Below are 18,012 nucleotides of genomic sequence, written 5' to 3'. Positions count from 1 at the left end.
TTGTCCTGTTATCTATCTTGCAAAAGGAGATATGTGTGCAGGGGAATTTTAAAAATAAACAGATTTCTGTGCATATAAATGGTGTACTTCTCTGCACGTTCCTACATATGGATAGTGTATGCATATTTCACAGCACTGTACAGATATTGTATGAACAAAGGTTTCTGTGCACACTTTTTTTTCTATGTTCCCCTCTCTAAATGCCTCAGTATGTATTGCACACTGTAATGTTTATGTTTGGTGTGCAAGGCTGTGTGTGCATGTGCCCTATTTGACGGGGGAAGGGGATCTCCTTGGCACAATACTTATTAGTATCATCAATCATCGGGAGTGTCATTTCCAAATTCCCTTTCCCATACCTAATTTGCTAAACCTAATTCTTTATCACTCTGCAAAACCCAGCATGAGAGATGGAAGTGATAATATGAGGTGGCTTGCTTATCCATGCTCTACTGTATAGAGGCTATGTCAGCCAGGCGACTACTAGGGAGAAATTTACCACCCTCTTTCTCCTTCCATGTAGTCTCAACCCACAGCAATGAGCAGCCCATTGCATCCCTATTTCACTCTGGCTTTATTTATTTCTGGCTTCTCTGCGTCCTTATAAATTGCTCGGGAGTGCCTAAGTAAGGCACCTCGCTATGCTCTTTGCTGGTGCCTTCTTGGCTTAGATACATTTGCTAATGCATCCAGTTCAGGACACCTCCAAAATGTGCTTCATTAATCTCAACAACCTAAGGCTATATATATTTTTTCTAGGTCTGGTACTAAATTAACAAAAGACCTTTATCAAAAACTTGCTTTATTGAATTTGCCAGCCTTGTTCAGCTTGTGCAAATAATTACATGTCTTTAAAACTTCCAGGGAAGAAAACAATGAACCATGAGTAGAATCTAAACTACCAACTCCCAACTCCCATCCTGGACATGGATAGGGACAGAATTTCATCCTGTGCTGTGCTGTTGCTCCCACCCTACAATCATCCTGTTCTTGTCAATGATTTTCACCATTGCTCTGGGTTTATTGACTGGAATGTGCTACACGTGGACTCCTAATGGGAGCAGTGTATGGCATCCTGCCCATGTAGATTAAAGCACTGGACTGGGGCATACCATTTACAGGTGTGATTTTCTTTCACCAACAGGCCTTCTTCTCTCAGTTATCATAGAATCATAAAAACATTAAGGCTGAAAAGACCACCAAGATCTAACCATCAGCCACCATGCCCACTGACCAAGTCACTCAGTGCCACATCTCCACAGTTCTGGAACACCTCTAGGGATGGTGGCTGCACCACCTCCCTGGGCAGCCTGTGCCCAGGCTCCTTCTGAGAAGGAATTTTCCTAATATCATGAGGAGAACGCAGGAATAAATGAGAACAGTAATAAGGCATGTCAACAGTTCTAGCAAGAAAATGACTGTCAAAATCTCATACACCGTAAGCATAAAAATATTTGTTTGTTGCAAGATGGGGAATGTCTGTCCAATGAGTGAAGCTTGTAACACCAACACAGAGAATCACTGAAGCCTGACTCTTCTGTTCGATCAGGAATGAGTAAGACTCGGAATACGAAGATGTCACCAATTAGCAGCATCTTAGCTCGAGGTGTGAATATTTTTAGGAAAATGGGAAGAATGGGAGGTTTATTTTTAAACAAAGAAGAGCTTTTAATCAGATGGAGAAACAGATATTATGGGGGATGCTTTACAAAAATCCTCCGGGAGCTTGGTTGCTTAGTTCCAGGAGGAATGCTATCTAACACTTCTGGTTTCTTTCTTCACTTTGGACATTTTTAATTCCCCCAGTGATGATGCAGTCCTGCGAGGCCGACCACGTGGGATTCCCTGCTAAGACACAGTCAAGAGATGACATCAGTCTTTGTAGGAACATAGGAAATTGCATCACAGGTGAAGGCACAAAGTACTGAAGTTTCGGAAGAAAAAGCAACAACACAGAATCTTTATATATCAACCCAGTAAAAAAAAACAACAAACAACATCAAAAAGACCCACCTCAACCTCACCACTTGGGAAGGATCTACTCAAAAGGCAAAAAGTCACGTCAGTACTTCAGCCCAGCAGCAGTCAGGATTTATCAGAAAATTGGAAGAGAACATTTCTGACACAGAAACTGAGATAACAGGAAATGTACAGAGAAGGGTCTGCTTTGATAACTGGATTCACGGTGGTGCACTTTACCCACCCCATACGTCCCCCTGAGGCAGGCAGACAGATGTGCAGGAAATCTGTGTTACTTGAACAGCCCATGTGCAGCAATGAGAATTCACTCAGCTGTTTGCTCAGAGGCCCTGAGACCCCAAAGGCTGCTGTTCCTTTACAGAGTGGGTACCTGTTTGCTCAGCTTCCTGACTGCAAGTTGTGCTGTAGCCACAGCTCTAGATAAAGGCTTGTACAATTGTATTTGTCTGCTACACTGACCCAATATTCCTTCATCTATTCTTCATTGGCTTTGGGGCATCTCTGTAACATTTATTCTCCAAGAAAAAAAAAAATAAAATTAAAGACTAGAAAATCTAAATAACCCCATCAAGCATAAGGGAGAGCATGTGCTTGCTACAGCTGAAACCTTTGTGGTAAACTGTGCTCTGACCCAGTCATGCCATGCCCAAAGGGATCATGCTAATGCCAATGTCCTATGCTGATGGCCAACTCAAGAGCTGCTTAACTTTGTTTAGACCTTAACAACCAGCCACAAAAATTAGTGAAGCTCTTACCTGCAATGGTTGTGTTTCCCCTCCACAAAGGCAAGCAGATATTGGGTGGGTCTCAGGCTTTTTTTTTCCCTTCTTTCAGTCTGTAGAGTTTTAGTGAAGTCACCAAATGATTGCTGTGATAAATCTTCCTCACATACTTTGAAACCGAAATATATTATACTTCGTGGCAAAGAGTTTTTTTTGACAGCTAAGTACTTCATGATTCACGTTTTGCTTTCATCAATCACAGTAAAAGTCAGGTAAGTCAAGTTAATGCCGTGCCTGGTAGATTTTTTCCACAAGGCTGCAAGGCTAACCATTTCTACTATTGTATCTACATGACTGCCATGGCCACCTACAACTGGGTGTTCTATACTAAGAAAAATCATATTAATTTTGCATATCCACCCTGTTGTGCACTGGGGTGCGATTCAAGCTAGTGTGGTTATGAAGGCAGTAGGCACAAGACCCCTGCTGTTCAAAAGTCTGCAGAACAGTTCTGGCCCGGGACCCAGCTGTGCACTATGTCACAACACCAGTAACGTTCACCTTGGGGTAAGGCTTAGTGGAACTCATTGGTTTTAATTTGCAGCTCTGAGAAGTCTAGCCATCTATGTTTTATAGATTTTTCTTTTCCTATGAGGGATCTCATCAACTTTGATGTCTGTAACTATTGATTCTCTTTATTAAGGGATTGGTAAAACAGATTAACCACAATAGCATGTTAATTAAGACCATGTTTCAGCTTTCCAAAATTACTCTCTTTCTGCAGAAAGCTGATGAGTTGACTGGCATCAGAGACTTTCCAAACCAAGGAGTCGGATGGAAAGGACCACGAGGGAAATTGGCTGCATACCCAAGAGAAGGCTTTGAAACAATGCAATCCCGTTTTCACAGTGTCCAGAATGGAGATGTGATGTCCAAATCTCCAGTGCCACTGTGCTTGCACGGGCAGAGCCCTGCCAGCTGTTCAGTCAGGCTGTGGCTGAATTTGCCATAAGTGCAAGTCCTAGGATTTGGATTCAAGACGAGGAGTGGGACCTCATCCCACAGAAAGCTTTTCCACCAAGCAAGCCTGGGGTGTCAGACTGGGAGCCTGTTTCTGTTTTCTACATTGTATTCAGCTCAATCAATCATTCAGCAGCTTCCATCATCCTTATTTTTCCTCTGTCTTTCCCAGTTAGACCTTGTTCTCTTTAGACCGGTGGTAGGTTTGTGCCTTCTACAGAGGGTGCTCACCTGAGCTGGGGACATGATGGCTGCTGTCACGCTGATCATAATTTTCCTCAGAAAGGAAACAGCAAATGCCTTCATGCTTTGTTCTCCCACCATTATGCTCCCAAACCCCGTCTCCAAGGACAGGACCCCTCCCCTTTGCCTCCTTTTTATGATTTGCCTTGCCTTCCCCAAGCCCTGCTGCTGACTGCACTCTCACTGATTATTTTTTTTTTAGAGGCTGTAAACCTCAGCTCCAGCTCAGCTCGCATTACTGTCAGAGAAGTATCTCTTGGCTGTTTACAGAAGAGAAAATGGAAAGATGAGCATTATTTCATGTGAAATGTGGTAGAGAGCCTATGCTGAGCTTCTTTGAGAGGCCTGAGGCTCCAGCTACCTGAAGAAGGCAGTGAAAGCTTCCGTCATCTGGTGATTCAGCTCTCCCTGCCACGGCTCTGGCCCTGCTCTGCGTGGGTGTCTCACAGCTCTCATCAACTCTGATTTTGATGCAGACCAGGAGCTACTGGGCTGATCGCCCAAGTTTACCTTGTATGAAAGAGTTTGCTGGCTGTTCAGTTGTCTGGTGTTCTCTTGAAGATGTAAAATAAATAAATAAATACATACATACCTAAATAAAATTCAGGTTTTTTGTAGATTGTTTTTCAGCTATTTCTACTAGGAGTGAGAAGACGGGGATCGGTGCTCAAGGGATGGCTCTGGTACATGGTTATACCAGTCCCAATCCCCTCTTGGAATGAGATGATAGCACTGCATGGTGCCTAAAGTCACATTCTTCATCAAGCGGAATCCTGTATCCAACTCCCTGCTGTCCCCATTACCCATGACGAGGGCATCCAGCACCAGCAGAGTTTTGTTCCTTATAGCACAACATGAGCTGAAATGTAGGTTGGGTTTCCTGGAAGAAACACTTCAAATACAGCTCCTCATGGCCACATGGACATTTCTGTTAATTCCATTTATATTTGGGAGCTGCAAAACTGAGGAGCTTAGGAATATTGTTTAAAATTACATCTTTCCAGGGCAAAAGGAAATGTGAAAAATGTGGGTATCTTTTAGAAGTTTCTGTCTTATTATTACTTTGGTTTCCCATCTTCAGTCTTTTCTGGATGGGAGAGGGATGTTTTGTTCAGAAGTCATTTTAGCAGGTTCCATCTAGTTTGCTGAGCTGAATTCCTTCCCCCCAACCCTAAAAGGTTTTCTTTTCAATGACAACTGTTATTTCTTTCCAAGTGCTGAGGAGAGGAGTCCAATAAACCCCTTCTTGGGTTGCTTCCAGAAATAAAAAAGCATTTCGGCTGTCATTCAGGCCTGGCTTTTCATTAATTCTATTTCAATGGTGTGTTTTATATGACCACATGTCTGCAAAGAATCTCAGTGGGATGGAGCAGCTTAATCGATCGACAATCCTGGTCACCCAGAAAGGGTGTTAATTGGCCTCGGTACTTGAAGCATGTGACACCGCCTGACCTAATCATCAGAGCTGGAGGAGTCAATAAATTAGAGCAATAATGCAGATGGATAAAATAAGGACACAGTTCTGTACAACATGCTGTGAACATTCTTCTTGAAACCAATAGCAATATATGGAAAAGTCAAGTCAAGCATTTGCTGGATAAGTCTCAGGGGAGCTAAGAGCAAGGATAATTTTATGTTGTCAGAGCTTCACCTTTAAGTCTTCCAGTACATGTTTGATGTGTCTTAGCAATTTGTCTCCTAACAGAATCTATGAAAATAATCCATTTTCCTGCTCTAATGACCTTTGGAGAGGGATACTGGGAGGGGCAGCTCTGTCCTCACTGCACTCATGGCTGGTCCAAAGTCCCCAGGATATTTCTGGGGAAGATGCAATGATAAAAAGCCTTGGTTTTGCATGTGTATGAGCCCTGTTCAGCCTATGGTCGTCCCATCAGCTAGCTACCAGTGTGAGTAGATCAGTGGTGCATTTAATACTCACTGCTGGCACGTTCTGTTGGGATGTGTCAGATGACACAAGCTTCTCAGATGGTGAGACAGGAAACCAGGGGACATACACCAGTCTCAGGCATGGAACAATTAGGACTGAAGCTCCAGGGATAAGAATCCTTGAATTCATCTGCCACACTGTTTTAAACATTTATTGCCTTCTTGTTTTTGTCTTTAAGGCTAATCGTGAACAAAGTATTGTGACTATTCATGCAGCCATAGAGCAGCTCCTCATGGCTGGGATGGTTTAGTAATAAAACATTTGGGGACACAGTAAGTGGTAATTTTTCTCCACCCAGAACTCTATGGTGTGATACTACAGTCTTCTGCCTACAGAAAGTGGCAAGCACTCAGAATCTGGCCTGAGAAATGGAAACAGAAATGGAGAGTTTCTTATTCAGACCAGTAGCTGTGTGGTTAAAGTCTCACTATGAGACAACCAGTTCTCACTGAAGGGTCCTTTGAATCCAAGCATCCTGAAGAGTAAATTTCCAGACTTTTTTCCCCATTGATTTACCACTAAACATTGTGTTGTTCAGTTGAACTCTGTCAGTTTTACAGCAAATTCTCAAGCTACTTGGAAATTTTAAAATAACTATTTTAATTTTAAATCTGTCAATTGGTATTAAAATTAGCTCCAGAAATCCTTGCAGTGATGCAGATAATTTGACCTTGTATTTTGCATCTTGACCCACTGTGTACAGCCACAGGAGGGAGAAAATCAACCTCAGAATGTGCTACTGCCTGTACACACTTCCCAGTATTTAGCAAGAATGAGTGTCACAACCCTTGTTTTATACATGGAAGAGGAATCTGAGCATTTATTCATCCCTGAAGTTCCATTAGGGAATGAAATGTGCTGATTTCCATGTTAGAAACAACTACCTCCCTTTTGTTATTTTATACACACCCCAGACTACATCTACAATGAGTGGTTGCTGGAAGTCTATTGGATTTGCAGTTTCCTTCCATTTAGAACGTCTTGTGTTGGTGGAGTCTCCACAGGGAACATCAGGGTGCAGAGGGACTGCTACCAGCCAGGAACACTAATACAGGCAGAATGACTCCAAGCTCCCAGCAGAGCCAAGATGGTAGCAAAGGGGTGGGCGTCACCTACCCCAAAAAGCTACAGACGCCCAATTATGAGTGAGTGAACATGTGCTTGGTAGGAGTGCAGTGACGCTATTTTATCCAGCACCAACGTCTGGAGGTACACTTATCCATCTGTTGGCTATTCATATCCATAGTATTTTTTTTTCTGTTGTTGTTGTTTATGTATATATAGGTCTGTGGTATATAAAACACTGCTCCAGAGCTCTTTGTGTGGATAAACTGTATGCAAGGCATGGGCCACAGTGGGAAAAAACTGTGTTGGTAGAGAAGCTAAGCAAATTTGCAGTCCCATTAGTTGAAATTGTACAACAAAATGCGTTTTCAAACATAATCAAGGCGTAGATAAAGGAAAACATCAGGAAAAAGAGCGAGCAAGGAAATACAAACTCATTTAGTTGCACTTTAAGTGCTAGGAGTTGTTCAGAGACAAAAGAGCAGTTTATGCTAAGTCGAATACGGAAGGAAAGTAGACCAGATTATAGTAGCCTGCTGGCCTTTCAGTGGGGAAGGTAGATTTGAAAAAATAACAATAATAAAGCTTTCCATTTGTATTTTAATAAGGAAACAGTCCTTTTTATCAGATTACCGGGCCTCTCATGACTCACCTCCAAGCCCTTCATTTGGCTAATGAATTTATGCCTCTCTCTCCAGGGGCAGAACATCTTGTCAGTCACATAACAATGCCATTATCAGTGTATCTCACACTGAGGCAGGGAAAGCAAGCCCTGTGCAGCTCCATTTGTGCTTGGAGCCATAAGGTCAGGTCCTCACTTGGCTCTGAGTCTGCTCTGCACAAATGCTGCTGCTCCACCTAAGAGCATGTGAGCTCAGGAAGGACAATGGTGTACTGTGAAAAAAAGCCACCTTGTGTTTTCTGAGATGGGGATCTGCTTAGCCTGGCATGGTGCAAAAGGCTTCATTGATCCTGCTTGGGTGCAAACCAAGTGGAATAGGCTCTGCCATTGCCTAACACAGCCCATCATGTACATAAATGTTGAACCCAGGATGACATCTTGGCTGAAACGTGGTCAAAAGAAGTCTGGAATTTGATCTCATTTGGGCCAGAAGGTGACCCTGTGTCTCTAGTGTGGACAAGATCCTAACCCAGACAGCCCCAGTGCTACTCAGGTGGCTTTGCCTAAATCCTAACTTTATTAAAGACAGGTTGTATTCCATTCTCAACAGCACCTAGACATTTCACACCACACCAGGGCAGCTTCTTAGCTTGGCTTCACCACCCCAAAGGTACTGCCCAACATCTGGGCTCACCCGGCAAACTTAAGTCTGAAGATGGCAGAAGAGCAAACTTGTACCAAGGCACAAATGATATATCTAAGAACTGGAATGCAGTCCAGGTATGGTTGTTGATGTGTCTGGCTAAAAATAAAAAAAGAGGAACCAACCAAACAACAAAATCTATGTTTGTTTGTTTGTTTGTTTTCTCTGCAACTTTACTATACCCTTATTCACAATGCCTACACACATGGGCAGTTCCTGCTGTCCGCTCACCATCTGTGTGCCACAGCCCTCACAGCACATCAAGGAGGTTCTGTTGGAGCTGAGCCCAGCAGCTGCCCATTGGCATCACCACATCCTCAAAAGAGATACCATTTCCCTGACCAGAGCCCTGGGCATGCTGCAGATCAGCAGCTTTCAGGGGAGATGTAAAGACACAGCTTTCAGGGAGAAGGCTTCCTACATATTGTGGTTGGACTAGATGATCTTGGTCTTTTCCAACCTAAATGACCCTATGATCTTGTTATGATGCTTTTTCTTCTGTGACAAAGCCTAGTAGTGCCCAGCTTGTATTTTCCATTGGAAACAGTCTTTTTCCACTTTCAGACCCCAGACAATCTAGGCTAAATAACTTGCCAGAAAGAAAGAAAGAGAGAAAGAAAGAGATAGAGAAAGAAAGAGATAAAGAGAGAAAGAAAGAAAGAGAGAGAGAAAGAGAGAAAGAAAGAGAAAGAAAGAGAGAAAGAGAAAGAAAGAAAGAAAGAAAGAAAGAAAGAAAGAAAGAAAGAAAGAAAGAAAGAAAGAAAGAAAGAAAGAAAGAAAGAAAGAAAGAAAGAAAGAAAGAGGATTCATCAGGATTGAAAGCTGTGGATCCGATTTGATTTCTGCCTAACAGATGAGGTGTAGGATCAGTAATACCATGGAGCCAGTCTTGCTCATGCTCATGCTCTATGGTAATATCTGTATGCAGGAACAAACATTCTAACTTGGACAACGCAAATGAAATCTGCTGGAAAATGGAGCAGATTTCCTGAGTGAAGGAAATAGCTACCACATTTAGAAACAAGTGCTACTAGAAAACGGCTGTTCACTGGTTTCTTTCTTTATTTCTATTTTTAACATGAACTCAGAATTCAAAATACCGGGTTTTTGGCCACTTTTCTCCTTTTTTCCCTTCTTGTGCTGGAAAGCAATATTGCCGGTGCTCCCACACAGGGCTGTCACTGGCTGTGAGGTACACAAAGCCATTCAGTGTTCCCTACCAAAGGGTTGACTTCCAGTTGTGCCCTATGGTTGTCACCACAGCACCTCGTGCCCAGCCTTGGTGTATACTCAAGAGACACTGTCTGCTGCAGAATCATGGCTCTCTCTCAGATTCAGGGCTAATGGGAATTCAAACAAGCATAAGGATGATTTTCAAAAAGTGCTGTTCGTTTGGGGGCAGTGGCTGCTGTCCTGTGAAATTCCCTCCTGTTACTTGAATTTCAGTAGAAGCTACAGGATACAACAGACAGAAACAGGATATGGGGTTCAGTTGCACGAATTCAGGTACTGATGCCATTTGAAGCTCCTTGGGAGAATTAAGGCACCAGTACAGGACTGGCCAACAAAACACAAGGCTTCAGACCCTCAAACATTTGGCATGAGTGCTGGAGGCCAAGCAGGATGCCACACCTCAATGCCATCAAACCCCAATGCCATCAAACATTTTAGTTGATTTTGTGTATTTAGCTTTCCTAAAAGTGCTTGGGAGAGACTGTCTCAAGAAAGGTTATTCTAGAAAACTGAGCTGCCATGGGTTTAAGGAGAATCTCTTTAGTTGATCAGTGTGTGGTTAAAAGACAAGAAACAGGTTGCAAAGAAATGGGGAGTTTTTGCAGCTCTGGTGATTCCCCAGTAGAAACAATGTGAAAAGGGAGGTGATAGTGAGGTGCCAGTGTGTGGATGACACATATTATCTACAGTCCTAAAAACAAAAGTAAGTGCCAAATGTCATGGAGAGATCTTGTGATAATGTGAGACTGTGTGAAGATGGCAGATGCAATTACTGTTGATAAACATAAAGCAATGTGCATCACAAAAGACATCCCTAACAACAGAGATAATGATGGTGGGTGGTGAATTATTTCCAGGGAGACAAGGAAGCGTGGTATTGCTATGAATGAAATCCTGAAGAAAAGAAAAAAGATAAAAACATTAACACATGATGGTGCACTACAATCTGGGCCTTGTTCCCACTCAGTGCAATTGTAGTAGAAATAGAAATTATAGAATCATGGAGTCATAGAATATCCTAGGTTGGAAGGATGACCAAGTCCAACCCCTGGCTCTGGGCAGCACCATCCAACATTCATACCCTATGTCTGAGTTGAGGTGCTGCCCTCAACTTGCCCTATGGAATTCTCACCACCTCTGCAGCCCTCCTTTGGACTCTAACAGTTTTATGTCTTCCTTATACTGTGAATGGGAAAGATAAGGTGATGGGTAGCTAAGTTGATTGGGCACGGGTCAAGCTCTGTAAGAGGAGAAACGAGTCTTCGGTATAGAAAAGGAAAATGGTTTATTTTCCTCCAGTGATAACAAAGGGTTGTTATGATGACTCTATGCAAAAACTACACAAAGGTTAGTTGAAACTGACTTCTAACTTCTACTGTAAATGATGGAGTACCACATTCCATTATCTTCGAGGACTGTGGCCAAAGCAGGTGAAGGGGAAAGACATCATATACCCTAAAACTTAGCTTAAGTCTATATCTCCCAGGATGGACTTCCACGTAGAACCCCTTTTCTGTATTGCTGATTTGCACACGTGGGTGTAGTTGGAGCATTCTCAAGGTGGAAGTTAATTTTTGGTTTAACTCCACTGCAATATGAAATTCCCTAGGGATTCAGTTGTCTGAATCACACAGTGCACTGGTCCTAGCACTAAGCCAAGAATAAACACAGTCTACTGTTTACCCCTCCCTATGGATGGTAGCTCTTTATATTTGTTCAGCATGCAAAATGGAAATATCAGTCCCATCAGCCCTGAAATTTTACAGCAAGCTCTAAAAATGAACACCCCGAGGCTCTTCAGGCAACCTGAGAAGACTTTGTTTTTCATCCTGCCATAGCAGAAGCAAGTCTCTCCCTTTTGCCATATTGGGACAGAAGAGAGGGCAGTTTTTTCCTCCTCCCCAAGGCTGCTGAGGCAGCTGGTGCAATGATGGGCTGGCATCAGGACAAGGGCATGCCATGGCTCCTGTGTGTTTCTGCTGGGTTTCTCTTACTAGTGCAAACTCAAACTCAAACTCAGCTCTTTCCTGAGACCACCAGAAGTTAATACCCAGTCTGAGTTAGAGCTAGTGATGTGTAAACAAGATCATAAGCAACAAAGGAATGCCCTCTGAGTGCAGCTGAGACACTAGCCCACAGTCTGAGAGCATTGTAGGGAGCAAGAATGGGTGCATCTGAGTAGCACGAAGCAAAAGCAAGCAATGTCTGTATGAACTGATGTATGCACAACTGTCCTAGAAGATACATAATACTCCAGTAGTTATATAGTTAAATGTTTTCCTCTTTTTGTCCTCCATCTGATGTTACCAGAGGCTTTCGAATGCTATCTTGCAGATGAAAGACCTCCTAAATTACAGCAACAGGAAAATAGCTGTAATGGTGCATATATTCTGCTTCCAAGATGAAAGTCACCTTCTTACACAGAGAAAGCCACAGATATTAAAACAGGCAACTACATAAACAAGGTTAAATAATGTAAAATATGATTCTTCAGATGGGAAAGGAGTGAGCTGGATGAACGTGGTTTCTGCCTTCCTGTTTATTTACATTTTTCTTGTTATTTTCAGGTAAGCAGTGAACTTCAAAACACAACCGAAGTTTCAGCACACAATACACAGCCATGCAAATTGCCACAGCAGGGCTGTCTAATCACAAAGCCTGCCTCTGATAACAGCTAACAATAGATGCCTCATGCGAAGATACAGACGTTCATACAATGGACTGTGTTGATGGGAAAATTACTTTCTATCTCCAGGGAAAAGGCCGGTTATTTTATTCTGAGCTTACATGGGAACCCTAGTCTTCACTCCTCTTAACCTTACTTAATGTAACAGTGAATATTTTCCATTACCCATTCAAATCCTTCTGTCAATCCTGCAGCTGTTTTAAGCCTGTGAAACCTCTGGCAGCCCATAACCCCCATTATGCAAAGCTCTGACCCACCAGCCCACATCCACAGCCCACATTTTTTTCCACCTCCCTGTTGCACAAGGAGAGTTTCCATCGTGTGGTCATTCTCCTGTATGACCTGAATGCTGGGGTCTGCCTGGAGCAGCGCAGCCTGCAGCCCTCCCTCAGTTGGGAGCTGCAGAGATAGAAGCCCACACCCCAAAGGCAGAGGTGGCTGCAGCACCTTGCAGCAGAGAAGAGAGCACCTCTAAAGCTCAGCAGGACCCTGCCTGTCTGCTTTGTCAGCATGGGGATAAGGATCCAGTGACAGGAGGAGCCCTCCTGCCCCCAAATAAAAGCAAACACCAGCTGCTAATGCTGCATCCACAATACCGTGCTCCACAGACAGCATGACTTTATTCACAAATATGATTTTTACAGAGGTAGAACAAAATACTTTGTATAATCTTTTTTCTTCTTCTTCTTTATATACAGAGAAAGAATAGAGTGGCGAGAAAGAAAAGGTTGTAAATGAAACAATATTATGCCATCAAATACAGTACAAACAGCATGCAAGAACAGCTCCAAATGAAATCTTGCTGGTGTAACTTTATTTCTAATGTGGTAAATGAAGAGTAGTAAAGAGTCATGCTCTAATTGGATTGAGTATGCCACAGCTCTGCAATTTTGTTCTCATTATGTATTTTTTTTTTTCTCTTACAATAAACCGACAGGACAGCTTCCTTCTCACTGTGGTGGGGGATGCCTTTGTAATGTCCAATGTCATCTGAACAGAAAAATAGAATCATCAAATCTACAAAGTGTGCTCTCATTTAAAAAGCAAAACCATAGAAACTGTACAGTTTTAAAAAGCGAAATTACCCAGACTGCTTCTTAAAGAGAATCTTCCGAACAAAGGATAAAATATGCAGAATAAAAATTAGGAGAGCCATTGTTCTGTAACAAAGCTAATCAAATACTTGTTTTCTATTCCAATAAACACTTATTTATTTATTTTTAATTAATGACTAGTCTGGAAATTATGAAGTGGGCCGGCTCTTATTAATTTTTCACTTGACAAATAAAGCATGAACTCCTTACAGGTTCTATAGCTGTCGTTCCCCTGGGGATGGATGGAGATTGGTTCTGCATGCATGCCAGAGACAGAAACAAGGTTTAGTCACTGGTGTAGATTTAAAAAATATTCATAAATGTTTTAAACCTCTCGTAGCATCTATAAAAATAATCTTGCTTGCTTTGCTATTGAATTAAGATTTGGATGTGGGATTTTCTGCTACAACTCATTCTTGACCCTTACAACTGCCAAAGACTTCCACTGGCCGTCACCCAGGCTGTTCCAGCTCCCGTGAATGATGGTCAAAGGCAATGGATAGAGCTTCACCTGACATAGGTGAAGGTGACAGCAAAACCCACGCTTCTTTCCCCATGGCAAGGACTGAAAGTCAAGGATCTGGGCTTTGGGGAACTAAGTTGTCCTGTTCTTCTGTCCCTCCAAATCCAGTGCTTCTTGTGGGAAGGGTGAAAGCAGGGGAGGGACTGTGCTGCTACGCCTACAAACTACCTGTGTTGGTAGCAACCACTTCCCTGTCCCTCATCTCTACACCCACTGGCACTATGTAAGTTTGGGGCTACCGGTATCTATCTGGTCACATTCACTGCCATGCTGGTGGGAAATGAGGCTTCTCTCCCTGTGCTTTGAATGCTGAGGAAGGAAACTTCAAGTCCTGGAGTTAAACTGCCCTCTGTCAGCTTCCCCTTTAAATATCATTTTAAACTTCAACCACATAAGCAGCATCTGTAGATTTCATTTGCCTTCAAGAACACCATGATGGTCCATATTGAACATGTGCTGTCTGTGGGCATGAATAAGGTGTCAACCCAGCATCAATGACTGGCCATTTACTAAAAATGAAGCAGAACATTGACCAGGGAAGGACTGTGGGTCTCATCTGACCTTTGGCTCTTGTATGATGCTGGCTTCCAACCCCACTTACCAGGGAACATGGAGCAGGTTTCACATCCAGTGCAAGTGGCCTGGAGCAGCCCAAGCCACATCCTTTGTCCAGCTGTAAGGATCATGAACTGCAGTCAGAAAAGTAAAGAAGTACCTGTCCTGCATGAGAAATCTATCATCTCTGTGGTTTCACCAGGTTTGTTTTTCCATTTTTCCATGATTTTGGCATCTCCTTGGGAAATGGATTATCAGACCCTTCTGGATCACCCTGGTGCAACTGAACTGCATTTCACTCATAGGCTCTGCAGCAAATGACTACCCACAGAAGCAGGGCGTTTATGGAAAGGTGTGAACAATGTCCTACCTGGACAGATGAAATTATCTGTGTGGTAGCTTACAGTCAACAGCATAAGCCCGGCACCTCTTTGTGGAAGAACTGTGCAAAACACAGCTGAAAAAACAGGATTGTCCATGACATTCAGTGGGAGATATCCCAACCCTCTGAGTAAGATTGCATCATTCCATTGTGTAAATCAGCCTGCAAGTCTGAATAAAACAACACATCCTTGCCCCATTAGCCCTGGGGAAGATTAATGCCCTCTAATTTACACTAAATAAACTCCAAAGCACGAAGACCAATATTTTAGTCTCATACTCAGCTGCTTGTGAAATAATAGAGATCACCCTGAAATTATTCTTATGAAATGCAAATATTGGCAGAAGAACAATTAAGAAAATATTCCTGAAGTGCAAATGAACAGCTCGTCAGCCATGTTTGTGGTATGCACAGGGATGGTCAGGAGGAGAACACTAATGAATCTCAGGGCAGAAATCTGTGCTGAAATCCCATTATCCCACTGGCAGTAGGCAGCGGTTCAGCAGCTTGCCCTGAGAAATAATTTTACCCAAGAATCTGAGAGGTTGACTTAGGATGCCCTTATTTTGATTCCTTGGACTGTTTGTATGGATATAACTACCTGTATTTTCAGAAAGCTGCAGTACATGGCTCACAGTAAATCTACCTCAAACAGTTGCTGATACTGCTCAAACTGATCTCATCTGCCCTGATCTGCAATTGTATGTTAGCTAAAGTAATAAAAGAAACCTGTTAAGCCTAAATTATCAAATGAAAAAGGCAATTTTCTCATTCATACTCCATTAGTTTTTTTAGTTATTGCTAGGAAAGCTCTAAAATGCTTAGGCCATAAAATAAACATGTGGCTTAATGTACAGCATATGTACTTAAGAGGATGATGGCATCTGCAGTAAATGCTCTGTACTGCCATAGTAATGGGATGCACAAATTAAGCAACAGCACATATCAAGAAAAGCATGCAGAAATGTATGGTGAGAACTAACAAGTCTTCTGCTTTGTTGTCGCTGTTGTTGTTTAAATAGCTCTTTAATTGCTAAAAAGAAGAAATCACCACTACGCATGCCTACAACACAAAACTGCAACCTGGGTGATTTCAATAGACGCCCATTACCTCCGTTCCAGCAAAACTCTCCAACGTTGAATTTTTAACATTTCACCAATTAGAAGTTCATAAAACCTTCACCCTCCCAAATTAAATTTATTATGTATTTTCCAGGTATTTAATGCCATTAAGATTTTGGGAAAAAAAACCAAACAAACAGACAAAAACAACCCAAAAACCCAACCCAAAAAACCCAACACGAAAATCCTTAAAGTCACAGAGATACAGGATAACAGATGAAAGTGTCCAGTTTTGAAAATGAAATTGAGCCACCTTCGCAAATGTCACTTTCAGGCCCTTCATTCAAGCAAATCAGAGTACTTTCCATCAGTAGCTTCAATCCTTTTATAAGAGTGCCACAACTAAAACTGTGGATTCACACAAGCAAAATTGCATAACCAAGCCATTTACAGACATATTTTAGCATTACTTGGCAACAGTAGGCATTAGGATTTTGAGAACAGAAGAATCTCTGAAATTCAACCTATGTGCTTCTTGATCCATTAACAGTTAAAACAGGCGTCATTCAGGAAAAGGAAAGAGCAGAAAGGTGCAACAAATGTCTGGCTCAGACAAATTTGATGAGGATCATAAAATGCAGATTGGCAATTCTTCCTTCAGCCAGGCTTTCACAGAAATATATTTCCCTGGCTCAAAAGGATGGCACAGCACAGCTTCAAAGAGCGAAATGCAAAAATATAAAGAGAAGAGTCCCATTTTCTTCCTCAGTAATCCCATAATGTCAACAATCCATGTCCATGCCAGCTCTGGACATGTACCTGGTGGGCCAGGCGCCTTGCTCATGGTTGGAAGAGCATCTATGCTTGCCTGTTCCACACTGTAGATACTTGGCCAGAGCTGTGGTGCTCACTGTTCCCCAGGTTCCCATTAATGTGACCAACTTGTTCTCCCCAGTTGCAACAACTGTGCTGGCCTATTTACTTATAGCTCAGATTTTCTTCCATTCACAGCACAAAGCTGAAAAGTAAACAACAGTTAAGAAAATGTTTGCTTGCTAAAGCTCAGCATGAGAAGGTGCAAGCTCCCTTTGCCAGAGCCCGGAGCTGTGTTTACTCACACTCTCTGCACAGTTCCATGCCTTCGCTTGGCATTGTAGAGGGACAATCGCCATCCCTTTCAGGCCCCTCACTCTCATTTGGTTTTTAAGGAGTTACGAAATACAACAGAACACTGTTTTCTGAGACTATATTGACTGCACTAGTTACCCACAATACTGAATATTTGCTATTGAGGAATGTGTGCTTTCCAAGTTTGACATTCAGGTCTTCAAGGATGAGAGAGGGATTAGGTGGAATGTTCTGTCACTTAATCCGAGGCTTTGATGTACTTCTTTAAAATTTGTTTTAAAACCCCAAAACAGAAGACACATTTTAACTGTTGAACTTTTACCAGCTAAAGGAGTTTCTAAGGACCCTACCACTATGTGGTTACAACAGAAGATACATAGTTAAGGTCAGGTCACGGTTTCCAAGAACATTCACAGGGACTGAGGATGAGGAAATGAGGAATGGATCCTGCGGGAACCTCCGGGACACCGAGCTGCTCACTGGGGAAGTGCCTTGAGTATTGCGTTCACTTCCTCTGCCACAGCTGTCAAAGCAAATTCAAACTGCTCCTGTAGAGAGAGCAAAGGCATATGATAGAGTCACAGAATATCATGAGTTGGAAGGGACCCACAAGGATCCTTGAGTCCAACCCCGGCTCCACACAACAGCACCCAAACCCAGCCCTGTGTCTCAGAGTGGTGTCACAATGCTCTGTGAGCTCCGGCACTCAGGGCTGTGCCCGCTGCCCTGGGCAGCCCATTCCATGCCCACTGCCCTTTGGGGCACAGCCTTTCCCTCACCCCCAGCTGCCCTCCCCTGACAGCTCCATGATATTCCTTCAGGCCCTGTTGTTGCACCTCCACAACTTGTGCATGGCTGGTGATTGCCCAGCCCTCCAATTAGTTAAGATCGGTCTGCAAAGCCTTTCTGACCCTAATTAATTAACCAAAAAACTTTCCGACAGCCTGGAGCACTGCTCTGCAGCTGAGCATCCTCAAGACATTGTTGAAAATGGGAATATGCAGGACGAACTGCATGTTGCAACAGCAAGGAACGAAATGTTTGGG

The 18,012-nt window shown here is 42.8% G+C and overlaps 2 protein-coding genes across 13 annotated transcripts in view; one reads left to right on the top strand and one right to left on the bottom strand.

Annotated features, from left to right (window-relative positions):
- DNAJB6 (DnaJ heat shock protein family (Hsp40) member B6) overlaps positions 1 to 4,567 on the top strand; it is a 111,812-nt gene extending 107,245 nt beyond the window's left edge. Inside the window, exons 13-14 of one of the 9 annotated variants that reach the window (XR_014943666.1) lie at positions 865 to 1,121; positions 1,807 to 4,567. The gene's annotated coding sequence lies outside the window, so the exon portion shown is untranslated. Of the gene's footprint in view, positions 1 to 864 lie in introns of all 9 variants that reach the window. The other 8 variants (XR_014943662.1, XR_014943664.1, XR_014943663.1 and 5 more) reach the window with 8 other exon arrangements.
- Positions 4,568 to 12,823: 8,256 nt separating this feature from the next.
- PTPRN2 (protein tyrosine phosphatase receptor type N2) overlaps positions 12,824 to 18,012 on the bottom strand; it is a 608,667-nt gene continuing 603,478 nt past the window's right edge. For all 4 annotated transcript variants that reach the window (XM_032442979.2, XM_015852813.3, XM_032442980.2 and 1 more), the window contains exon 23: positions 12,824 to 17,514. In XM_032442979.2, the coding sequence (XP_032298870.1) occupies positions 17,443 to 17,514 (72 nt within the window). In that variant the 3' untranslated portion in view covers positions 12,824 to 17,442. The remainder of the gene's footprint in view (positions 17,515 to 18,012) is intronic.

Source organism: Coturnix japonica, chromosome 2, assembly GCF_054131305.1.
Source record: "Coturnix japonica strain WE chromosome 2, WE-NBRP24, whole genome shotgun sequence".
NCBI lineage: Eukaryota > Metazoa > Chordata > Aves > Galliformes > Phasianidae > Coturnix > Coturnix japonica.
This window is presented reverse-complemented; position numbering and strand designations above follow the sequence as displayed.